Raw genomic sequence first — 12,981 nt, 5'->3', positions numbered from 1 at the left:
GGAGCGCAGAGTTATATGCTCAGTTTCATTTGGAGAAATTAGAGGGTTAAGTTTTCGAACATTTGATTTGGGATAGTAGAAGCTTCTGGATTGATGAAACTCGAGCTAGAATCAGTTTTTAGACATTATAATACCAACAACTTTTAAAATTTTTCCTTTTATGTTTATGAAATCAGTTCATAAAATGATACAATTCATATTGGCCAACAAAATGCACTGTAAAAACAGTTTTCCCTATCAATTGGATGGCACTTTCTTGTAAGTGGTTTTTTCTTTGTGGATTTTACGCTCTAGAAAAGGTGAATTGAGAGAGGGATTCCGCTTGAAATGAGTGTCCTTAGATTTTTATATTTCCTGAAAATACCAGATGATGAAATTCGGAGAATTTATGCAGATTATATCAGCATCACGTATCCAGAGTAAAGCTTCAAAGAAAACGTGGCCATTATGGTGTCAACTGGAAGTGAGAGAAAGATGGGGAGTATCGTTGGCGTATAAAAGTTCTTTGAGGAAGATGCCAGGACTAATGCACCGCAATTTCCATCTAGATGAATGTTGTTCTGTATCTGGCTTGTTCTCCTCACCGTAGGTAAGAAACAGAGAAAGGTACCAGTTCGCGGTGAAAATTCCTTCTCTGAAAAGTTAGCTCGTGTTTACCTAACTTCACTTCCTTGCTCCTTTTGCACTTAACGCCTTCATTCTCTCCTTTATCACCACATCTTTTCTTTGATTTCAGGGTTTTAGTTAGAAAAGTTGGGGAAGGTGAAACTAAACAGGGATGGGTTCCCACATCGGTGTTGACAGCGCAAGACGGGACGGGATTAGAGAGTGGATTGTCCCTGTCCGTGGTTGTCGCTGCCAGTCAGCAAGAGGAGATGATGGATGTAGATTCCGAGGACGTGGAATCTGCGGAGGAAGCTGCCTTTCGAAGGGAGTAAGTATTTACCTATCTCTCACGTCAAAACTGCCTTTTTTAGGGCTCCACCGTGAGAATTTTTTGCTAATTCTATGTATTTATATATCTTATCTATGTCTCTATACATCTTATAATTTATCTACAGCGATTTTTAACGTTGCGCATATGTAGCTCGAGTATTCGAGTGAGGAATTTCGGTACTAAGAGAAAACTCTCATTTTCGTGAAATTCGGCAATTTAAGACGATTACACACCAGTTGTAGGTGGATTTATACAGATAAGGCGGTTTGGTGAGTATGATGGTGGAAAATGTCTCCGCCTATCTGAATTAATCGGCATTACCGACCTGCATACTTCCAACGGTTCATCCGGGCGGCTACACAAATGATGTTCTATGCATAATATATTCCTTTTGTCAGTGGCGTAGCCAAGAATTTCGTTCGGGGGGGGGGGGTCCAAAACCATGGGGGAAAATGTTTGAAAAACAGGGTACAAAGTAATGGCTTTTAAACTAATTTTAACACTTTTAACAATCGAAAAAACTTCATTTGTTAAAGAAATATATTATAAATTCATGATTTTTCAATATTTCGTTTTCTTTTGTAAATGAAAATAATTGTGTTTTTATATTTCGTGGGGGGGGGGGTCCGGACCCCCCCTGGATACGCCACTGCCTTTTGTTTTCAAGCAAAGGATAAATTTTTACTAAATTATTAAGACGATACTGATAATCTAGCAATAAAATCTCTATGTTACAATACTAATATATTGCTCTGATAATTAGTTGGATTGAGTGATGTATCACTTACTCCATCCTAGGTTGCGTATTATTCCCCTTCCTCGCTTTGCATTTAGTCCACATGCATTCCATATTAAAGTGACCCTAAGGGTGAAAAATTATTAGTTTTACTTAATACCATACATTATGTACAATGTTTGAGAAATACATAAACCGTCATAAAAATGGATATTTTTAAAACATTTTGTTTTTTTTTTCTAAGTTTTTATTGCTTCTCTAAGCACTGAACAACACTGTCTTTGTTGAGCAATAATGATGGTCAGGTTAACAATACCTTTTCATTGTTTTAATATCAGTCAGTGATTGTTATTATGAGTGAATGGATTGCCAGTGAAGTCTTCTTTGCTTCCACATCATAATTTAAGGTAATTTCTTAACACCATTAGCTGTAATTGCAGTTTTTGTTTAGTGTATTTGTCTGTAACACCCGTTACTAAAAACATGGAAAAGTTTATCTCACAATTAAACTAAAACCCTAGGATTTTTAATTTTTTGGAAGAGTGAAGTTGTGTTATAGTGGAACATTTATACCTTTAACAAATGTAAGAATATTAAAATTTAGTTGGTGAAAATGTGGTAACGGGTGTTACAAAAAAAGTGGTAACGGGTGTTACAAACTTTGGTAAAACTTGAATTTTGTCTTTTATTTTACTAATAACTTATTTTTATACTAAGATTTGTATTTAAACCTGGAAATAGAAAACTAGGGTTTATTTTATATCCATTTTTTTCTACTATGAGCAACATCTGTTTACAGAAAATGCCACCAATTCAAAAAACAATTTTGATGAAAGCGTATCGTGAACGACTGAAAGCTGACAAAAATAAATACCAGCAGCATCTTTTAAATGAGAGGCAGCGTGACAAGGAGAGAAGAGAATGGAACACAATGAAAGAAAAAGATGACCAAAAATTATTGCTTGAAAGACGTAAACGTGTCCAAGAAAGAGTGAGGAAGCATCGCAACAAACATAAACTTAACCCATCAGGGTCAGCAAATACCACCATATTGCCAATTGGCAGCTACAAGTGCCACCGATCATTAGGAAAAGCTGTTAATAGATTGAAAAAAAACCTGCCAAGTAGTCCTAGCAAAAAATGTGCTGTTGTAAAAAAACTTGCGCTTGATTTTGGACTAAATTTAAAAGAGGAAAAGAAAACTGATCATCTACCACATCGCATAGTGCCTGCGGAACATAAGGAGTTCATTGTGAACTTTTATTGTAGTGATACTATCAGCCGACTAGCACCTGGGAAACAAGACGTTAAGTCAGTGAAATGTAAAAAAACTGGCAAGAGAGTGCACATGCAAAAACGACACCTAATTATGACTGTTAAAGAGGCTTTTGAGGAGTTTAAACTTAAGCATCCTGATATTGCTGTGAAGAAATCTTTGTTTTTTTCCCTTCGCCCAAACCATGTCCTACCTATTTCTCAAATGCCACACAATGTGTGTGTCTGTAAATATCACAGCAACGTTAATTTTTTATTAGAAAGTATTTCCAAGATTGAGATAGCTTTCCCAAAGACCCATAAAGAACTACTAGAATACTTAAGTTGTAATGTATTGAATGAGACATGCATGTTGGGTGTGTGCACACAATGTTCAAGTAGAAAAGTGAGTGACCTATTAGTCAATGTGCACAAAGAAGAGATTTCCTGGAAAAAATGGGTTGATGAAGGAGTGATCCACTTGACTGTTGTGACTGGGAGTTTAGAGAAAGCTATTGAAGAGCTCGAAACAAAAATTACTCATTTCAAGAGTCACTGTTATGTAAAAAAAATACAGGAAGATTACTTTGAAGAATCTATTAAAGGCCTAAATAAAGAAAAATGCACAGAAACATATGGAGCAATACAAATAGACTTTGCTGAAAACTATTCAATGACTTATCAAGATGAAATTCAGTCTGCCCACTGGAGCCACCAACAAGTAGGCATTTTTACATGCTGTGCATGGCTACCTAATAAAAAAAGAAACTCGTATGTTGTAATTAGTAATGACACAACCCATAGTAAATTTTGTGTATGGACTTTTCTCCGAAAAATTGTTTTTGATATTAAGGACAGTTTTCCTTTCCTTGATAAATTAAAAATATTTAGTGACAATTGTGCAGGACAATTTAAGAACAAATATTCCATGTCAGCATTGTGTAAGATGGAAGAAGATTTTAATGTTACCACTGAGTGGAATTTCTTTGCATCAAGCCATGGGAAAGGTGCTGTTGATGGAATTGGTGGGGTGGTAAAGCGCCATGTTTGGACAGCAGTTAAAGGGAACCGAAATGTTCACATTGAATCAGCGAAAGACTTTCACAACCACATTGTGAATAAAGTAAATGGCATAAAAAGTTTTTATGTTGACAAGGGGGAAGTTCTGGAAAATGAATCAACCTTACGAGCTTATTGGGCCACTGTTGTTCCAATCCCAAATATTCGGTCAAACCATCATTTTCGGGTCTATGATTCTTGCCATCTCTTGGTTGCAAGAACTTCAACCTCTCTCATGACCAAAGTACCAGTTTTTAAAGAGACTAGGGAAGATATTCAAGAAAAAGTTTTAGCTCGCAAGAAAAGACTTCGATATGAAGACGTCTACTCAGATAGTGAAGAAGAGGTTCATTCTCCAGAAAAGATGTTGCCAGTGTCCACTGTCAAAACACCAGGAGATGTTTCCTCTGGGATGTATGTACTTGTGGAAGTTCCATGTGAAAAATTGAAAAGAAAAAAATCAAAAAAAGGGAAAAAGTACCGCTATGCAGCCATATGCCAAGGGAGTGTGGACAATGAAAACTTCATATCTGTGATGTTTTTAAAGTCCCTTGATTCAAAGAAACTTTTCATAGCTGATGATGATGACATCAACCATGTTAGTTTTAAGAACATTTTGGGAAAATTACCAGACCCAACAGTGAAGCCAAAGGGCCTGTTCACAATTTTATATGAATTCAGTGGGGAGATTGACGTTCTGGAGAAATAATGATGACCACATCTACTATACCCATACAGGTCACATGCCAGTTCTTGAATGTAACTGTATCTAATACCAGTCACAGCAATTATAATTTAGGACTAATACTTAGTCACAATTTTAAAAATGTTACAAATTTCCACTTATAAATCGTTGCTGTAAAAGCCTTTTAAGGAATTTTTGACACATGAATTTGACATAAAAAATGTCATATTAGAGGGTATTAGTTTGGTCGTCAGTATTTACTTACATAAAAACAATATTGTACATGCATTATTAAGATTAAAGTCATTTATTTTCACCAAAAATGAAGGATGATCCCAACTCTGTAACACCCGTTACCCTTACCTGTAACACCCGTTACTTTTTGTTTGTCCCTTAAATATGTTAAATAAATTCTGAAAACAGAAAACTCACAGATGGCTTTGATGTTATTACCTTAAATAATGTATTTATTTCTTTTAGGATATTTTTAGAGACCATGTTTCACAGAGTTTTAACCAAAAATGGACAAACCGCATAGAGAAAGTCCAATGTGTGTAACACCCGTTACTGTTGTAATTCGGTTTTACAAGAGGAAATTAAATAATTCTTTAAAAGTTAAACTACGCATTGCATTATAATACTATATTTATACCCCATTATCACATAACTTATAGGTTTTACTCTTTATTTTGGGTTATTTGGATATTTTAAGTGTCAGAGCGTAACACCCGTTAATATGGAATGCATGTCCAGCCAAAATGTGGAATGGATTTAAAGGATTTGGATAGTAGTGAATTCATCCTTTACGGGTAGCGTTGCGCTGAACCGAATTTGAGGTTTTCTAACTAAATTCCATGGTCCTACTCTGCAAAAATTCGAGGATGTTAAAAAAAAATAATTTTTCTCTCGGGAGACATTATCTTTTAGAGAATAATTAAAGTATAAAAAATGAAGGAACGTAAAATTCTCTATGAATTTAATTCTTTGTGGGTTTCGGGCTCAAGCACTATCAAATGGAACGAAACCCTAGGGCGGTCTCGCGAGAATACACTCCCGGGGCAGGGTCTGTAAGCGCGAGCTTTTTACCTCTGCACCCAGAAGGGGAAGGGCAGGAAGGAGTAAGGAGGGAGGCGCCGCCGGGATAGGAGCCCGACGACGCCTCCTGGGACAGGATAGGGAAGGAAGGGAAGGGACGAGGAATCCCGCACCGCCACAGAGGCGGGCGGGTCCTACCATCAGCGAAACCAGGCATCAGCCGCTATTCTGACAACTTTGGAGGATTATCCTATGAGGAAATATAATCCAACGATCAAATCGTTAGATCTCAAGCACTATCAGTGAAATTGCTACTTATTAAGCCAAAGCTGCAACATCCACTTTTTTCACAATATATGTTTGTTTTTAGTCTTTGACTGTTGATTCGCCAACATTTTTGCAGCGCTGAATCCGAACTGCTCTTAGGTTTTAAATATATTCTCAGGTTTGCATATCGCCCAATCATTGAATCTGAAAATCAGCTGTAACCTCCGAATTATTAGAAAATACACCAATTGACTTGAGAAGTTTTACGTAATTAGTGAATATGTTAACAGAAATTACTGATGATTGACGTTTCCAACCTGGGAGTGTTTTCTTCCCCTTCTAGAGGAAATTTTATCTCAAAATAACTCCGGTAATTGATAATAACGGACAAAATTTTAAGTATAAAGTGCCTGAAGAAGTTTTTTCGGTAAATCAATACTTTTATAGCTACTCTACTAAACAAATCTCAAATTTTAATGGAAATACATGTTTTCAAACGGTTTTTTTTACTATGCAAAAACTACCCATTTTAACTAAAAAAAATGATGGGAAGAAATTTTTAGCATATGAAAAATCTTGAGTTTCATGAGGAATGATCTACGTGGAATACGGAAGCAAATATGATTGGTGGAAGGGAACTTTTTATAAATTAATGCTAATGCTCGAATCAATGCATCCGATATCAAATATAGGTAAGAGGATTGATTTCGGGGTTCAAACGTCTACTTGATACTGATGAGGGCCTTCCAAGTGATCACTGATAAAACTCAATCGCAGTAAAATGGAAGTAGTTATTGAACCAACTGCGCGGCGCTCTTCTAAGCCGACGATTCCAACAACAGACTATTTACTACCAGAGGCTCTCTATCCCGCGTTAAATATTGTGAATTGCTGGGAGCATTAAGAGGACCTTATTTAGGCGTTTCATAACAGAAAACATTTGTTAAGACCTCACGCTGCATGATGATGGGGAAAGCGCAGGCTGCGCGCGGTTGCCGAAGGTTGCCGCTGTTACCAAAGGTGTCGCAATTGCCGCAGTCAATTGTTTTCATATTTAAATTTTCAAAGATGGACAAATCACGTCTTTGACGATGGACTTTCGTGTTCAATATGAGGATAGTTGAGACTTTGAGATAGCGACATTTCATCTCAACTACTGAGAGGCATTTCGAACTTAATTAAGTAAGTATTTCTTTTCCTATTTAATCCCATATTAGTCGGAATTTTTCTTTTTCTACCGCCATGAAATCCCTAATGTTTGTGGTTGAAGAACTGATTCAACATTTTTTAGATTAAGTTTGAGTCATGATTTGAACATTTTTCGGAAAAATCTAAATGTCAGTGAGCTTGAATGAGGTTAACCTGCAGCACAGGTGTAATTTTGTGACAAAGTATCTGATGATTTCCCAGTGGCAAACAAATGGGGGCTTCTTATTTACAACCATACCGTAGCTCCTACGCATATCGTAAAGTGTTAAAATAGCGCATGTTGAGTGGATTTAATGTGTAAATGCGAACTCTTTCAACAATATTAATCGATAGAGTATTGGTTTCTTTTCATTTCACTTACTATCAGTCGGTGCGGGCATTACTCTAAAATTTTGTTTAAACTTATAGGAATTTTGTACTGAATAAAATTACAGGATGTGAATGTATACTCTTACAAAGTGTGTACTTTACCCACTTCCTAATATTTTTTCAGTAGAAAGTTGAAGCAACTGATCAAAGCCTTGTATGTGCACGTTTGTGCGTAGCAGGCTATTATATATCGCGACCTTCAAAGCACATTTTCTGCGATTTACACGATTTAGGTGTATCTTGATCCCGCGGATTTTGACACAGATAGAGATTAGGTAAATGCGAAAGCATGTTTGGTTGTCCTCCCTACTAGCTGGTCCTGAATCGAGTAATTGTTCATTGAAATGGAAAAGCATTACCAATTAGATAACTACAAACTGATGGCAAGGTTAGATTACTTCATGCCATATTTATAATGATATTTATTTTTTGTATACTCATGACGGTAAGCTGTGGCAATTTTCAGTTTTTATCTTTACCAAGTACTAAATATAATTCTTTTTGTTATAATTTCAGATCTGATGTCGTTCATATTATCTATGCATTAATAATATTATAGGCGTTTGATGCAGCTTTGTTGCTTAGTTCCGTGGAGCATAGGTAGCCATGCTTTTGTATCGACACTGAGGGACTTGGCCTCTAGGGCATTATGCTGAGTGTATACATTAACCATTAGAATTTGTTTCTGAGCGTATATGTGTACTATATTTGAAATATATACTAATATATTTTCTTATCCTTCAATGTTAGAAAATATACACTGAATTTCATTGAGTAAAACTGAATTTGGTTGGATTAACTGGAGTTAGAATTTTAATGCTTCAATACAATTGGGGATCTTTTCTGTTGTTTGCTTCAGATATGTGAACCTCCTGCATTCATTTTTTTTTCATTTTATCAACTGAAGTATTGCACCTTATTTTGCCACCTAAAGCTTTTCAGAATCATGGATAACAAAAAATCTTTTGCACCGAAAGTCAGATATATCTGATGAGCATTTTCATTTACAAAAGACCTAATGTCTGCTATGGCTGGCTTTAACTTTTTAATGCAAACAAACGAATGTTAGCTACAGCCAATGCGGGGAAGGGAAGTGACTGCTGAGGTGGTATTCGAATACGATCGTTGGAGGTATTCAGGTCTCACCTGAGACCCAGCTTAACTATAGACTTTAGTGCCACTCCTCGGCAATAGGACTCGGCCCTCCAACCTATTTATGATCCTTCTCACAGCAGGAATCCATTGTGCAGTGATTAAATAGTCTACGATTTTTGCAAAGAAAACATTGTTGAATACTCCAGTTTGTTACATTTGAAATGAATTCATTGTTTTGTTCTGTGCGCAAGCAATTTTTAAACAAAATTTTAGTGTTACTATTAATGGACTTCTGGAGTCGGTCTAAATACCTTGTATTTACTATCTTTGTCATAATCAATCTGTTAAAAATTGTACAGTTCTTAAAAAAAAATTATTTTTTCTTATTTAGTGTAAAATATGATTATGCTGAGTTTGTGCGTGCTTTAAAAAATTTATAATTTCACCCATTTCTTTCCAGTTGAAGCATAGCTTTACAAATTATCTAATCCTTTGGCTTATTTGTCCATGAAACATTATGTAAATAAGCATCATTTACATGCAATGATGCTCTCAACCGGTTGTGGCTTCTTGGAAGTCCTTTCTCTCTCGCGTTGCCATCCTTGATGGACGGCGAGGGCCTAACACCTAGTGCCATGATTTTCAGTATAATTGCCATGAGAATTAAAGAACCTGGATAGCGTAGTGGTCTGTGCAGTGGCCCGGAAAGCCAAAGGTCTGTGGTTCAATTCCCGGTACAGGGAAATTTTTTTTCCTCATGGCAATTCTTGTATATTTCACCTCCGTTCATGCGGCAGGGTTAGAAATATTACAAATACCACTTTGCGTGGCTCTAGCGCAGGTTTGAGGCTCTCAAGGGGTTTTGGCTACTTGGAAGTCCTTTCTCTCTCGCGTTGCCATCCTTGATGGACCACGAAGGCCTAACACCTAGTGCCATGAGTCTCGGTATAATTGCCATGGGAATTAAAGAACCTGGATGACGTAGTGGTCTGCACAGTGGCCCGGAAAGCCAAAGGTCCGTGGTTCGATTCCCGGTTAGGGGAATTTTTTTCTCATGGCAATTCTTGTATAATGATGCTCTGTCTACTGATTCGTCATCTGAAAATTATGCCAGTTCAACATATGATGGAATTTGTTTAACAATCGGTCCTCTGGAAGAGGTTACTATCATAAATTGAGGGCCTTCTATATATCTAGGAGTGTATCCTTTACATAAAGATGCTAGAATTTTTATTTATCTCTGGAATCAGTTTTTGATTTGTGGTATATCTAAGCTTTCTAATTAAAATTTTTCTTATTGATTCCTCTAAAATGACGTACATTTAATTTCAAGTGCTGTGATACGTGAGTTGGTGGAGACAGAAGAAGAATTTGGGAAAGACTTAAAGTTTGTGGTAGAAAAGTACCTGAAGCCACTGGAGGACCACCATGGTGGAGGACTGATAACACCTTCGTCATCTTCAGCCTCTGTAACCTCATCTACAGGATCTACTTCTTCAATTCCAAGGCTTGTCAGAGACCACAAGGATGTCATTTTTGGAAACTTTAGCCTAATATCAGAATTTCATAATGGGTGAGCTTTTCATACTGTTTTTAAGTTTTTATATACTTTTTTCATGGTTGATGTAGCTCATGAGGTACTATTTTTTTTCAATGTCTTTCAGTTGAATACAGGTTCTTTCAAATCCCAATGTTGTTTTTGACCTCTTCATTTGAAAATAATGTCTACAATTGCATGTCATCTTGTTATCCTCTTTTGGGACCCATACTATTGATTGTGTACATGTTAATCATGTTCCTTTAATATTCAGAAATTAGATGCATTCTTGTCTCAACTAGTGGTGTAATGTTATTGAACCATAGGTTACTCGCATACGCCCTGTCAAGAACAAGTACTCTTCCCATCTGTCGGTGACACAAAGAAGAGGAAGATATTGTTTATTTATACATATATACTCCCAATTAGCTCCACAAAAGGTGAGCAAAACCAAATAGAAAAATCAACTTGGCAATATTGTTCCAAAAAGCTCAACAACAAATAGTACAAATCAATGTATCAAAATGACAACCCTTACACTTGACAAATAGTAGAACTTGGTTGGTGTGCTGAGGTTGTGGCAAGGTCTGAATACCAAACTGGTTGCAATGCAATAGAGAGACTTGCACGAGTGGGGGTTTCATCAAGGAGGGGAAGTCCCTGAGTCATGAAAGGAGAGGAAATTAGTAGAGGTGTGGCTTTCATGACAGTTCGAGGCTGTGGGGTGAGGTGGGAGGGAGCTTTTACTGGCAATGATTGGCTAACTTGCACCAGCCAATTTCTGTGGAATTCTTTCTATTGTCCTTGTGGACTTGAACTCCAGGAAAAACCGGTTGTATGCCAACATGGAGGGGAGGAAAAACAGTGGGCAGGGAAATAGCTCCTCAATTTGCTCCCCTTTGACTTGTATCTGCTCACCAGGCTCCAGGTGGGATGAGGCAATCATTCAGGTAGGCAATGGGGAATTCCACTGAAAATTGATGATTGTGCGATAAAAGAATATCCTTCATTCTAAAAATTACAGTGAAAGCAGTTCTTCTCTAACCTGAGTATTATTCATAAAATTCCACATTGGAATTTGTATAGTGATCTTGCACTCCAAATGACCCATCGCCATGATGGCTGAGTGTGATTTCAGAGTCCAGTAAACAAAAGTTTATGTAGACTATTTGTCCCAATTTTAGAAAAACCTTTGTATCTTTCAGTACAATATATTTTTTGTAGCATTATATGTTAATTTCATCATTAGTCATGTGAAATATTTATCCTGAATAATTGACAAGTTTAAAGAATGTATGTATACTGGAATATGCAGTACAGTCTTGACAAATAGCGCTAATGACTTTTTCATCCTCCTCATCTACGACGATTTCCACAACATGAGATTATTGTTCTCACTTTATGTTCTGGTGTCACCTTAGCCCCAACAGTGCAAATGCTCATATTTAATTTCATTGGAACCTATCCAACTGCTGAGTCTCCCTATGTCCACCAGACCTTAGAAATGCTAAGTAAATCGGCGTCAAATATGATCCGTTGTATTTCTCCAAAACGTTAACTTCGTGTATTCCAATATTTCACCAAGTACACATTAAAAGCAATGAGTAAATGACAGTAGTTAAATAAGATATAAACCTAGCTTTAGATTACTAGCGAACAAGATTCAAGAGTGTCACATGCCCAAGTTATCCCAGAAAGCCTCTTGACAAAACTATCACACGGGCACCATTGTACAAAACATACAATTTAATACATCTTAATATATAATATCAATATTAATACCATGGGCGAACCCAGCGAGGGGCAGCAGGGGGCAGCTGCCCCCCGAGAAGCAAAAGTAAATTTAGTTTAAAAGGAAAGTGTTTTTTTATACCAAAAAATAGTGTAATTAGTACATATAAACCATGTAATAATAAAAAAAAATATTATTTGAGCGAATAACTTTTTAAAAACAAATAAACTACTGTTATATATCTTTTGGTTTCCTTAACTCTTTCTGTGTTACAACTTGAACGACCATGGCTTGCCCACCTTTAGATTTGGTTCTGGGAACACCCTTGATAAATACATAAAAATATGAAATTATTTATCCAAAGAAAATTGCTGGTGTTTCCGAAATGTCTCCTTAGCCTTCTTCCCCAGTGCTTTTCATCATTGAATTTTTCTAGTATTTCCCCTCAAAATGGGTGATTTTCTTGCCTTCCAGCAAGTCCTTTCCTCGCAAATAGGGTGTTTGGGGTGAAGACTAAGAATGAACCATCCAGAGCCATGGGGCAGGGGTGTGGCATTGTGAAATCAAATTGTTGGCAATAAAAATCTACTGCTCATTCTCCTGTTTCCTTCTTTCTGCCAGTCTCCTTTTCGGTCCAAACTCCTACGTCTCCAGGTCCTCTCTCTCTCATCTGATCACTTATCATTGAGGTGCATGACAAATCAGCAGATCCTTTGGTAGCGTGACGGGGCCAGGGTTGGTGTCTCTTATTCAGCTGATGGCTTTTGAGGTTTTCTACCTGAAAGAGGGCTGGTTTTCTGGGGGTGGGGAAGGTGGGGAGGAATCGGGAAGAGGCTCATGGCCTCGGGGGGTGGGGGAGATTTGAAGCATATCTTATTTATTTGGGGGGAAGGGGGTGGAGAACAGGTGGTCTCCTTGGTTGCCTCGCACCTTCACTTGCGGTGGGTGGTTGGGGGAAAAGTAAATTCTCTCTTCAGCACGTACTCGGAGTCACACGATGGAAAAACCCCAAAATTAGATGGTGGGAGAGGGAGGGGGGAAAGAAATGCATTACGCACCAGTCCAT

General features: G+C 37.2%; 1 protein-coding gene across 6 annotated transcripts in view; it reads left to right on the top strand.

Moving 5' to 3' along the window:
• The window catches only part of LOC124162716 (obscurin), a 260,560-nt gene that overhangs the window by 89,599 nt on the left and 157,980 nt on the right, over positions 1-12,981 (top strand). For all 6 annotated transcript variants that reach the window (XM_046539364.1, XM_046539373.1, XM_046539331.1 and 3 more), the window contains 2 exons: positions 737-934; positions 9,980-10,219. In XM_046539364.1, the coding sequence (XP_046395320.1) occupies positions 737-934; positions 9,980-10,219 (438 nt within the window). The remainder of the gene's footprint in view (positions 1-736; positions 935-9,979; positions 10,220-12,981) is intronic.

The sequence above is a fragment of the Ischnura elegans genome, chromosome 1 (assembly GCF_921293095.1).
Source record: "Ischnura elegans chromosome 1, ioIscEleg1.1, whole genome shotgun sequence".
In the NCBI taxonomy this organism is placed as follows: domain Eukaryota; kingdom Metazoa; phylum Arthropoda; class Insecta; order Odonata; family Coenagrionidae; genus Ischnura; species Ischnura elegans.
This window is presented reverse-complemented; position numbering and strand designations above follow the sequence as displayed.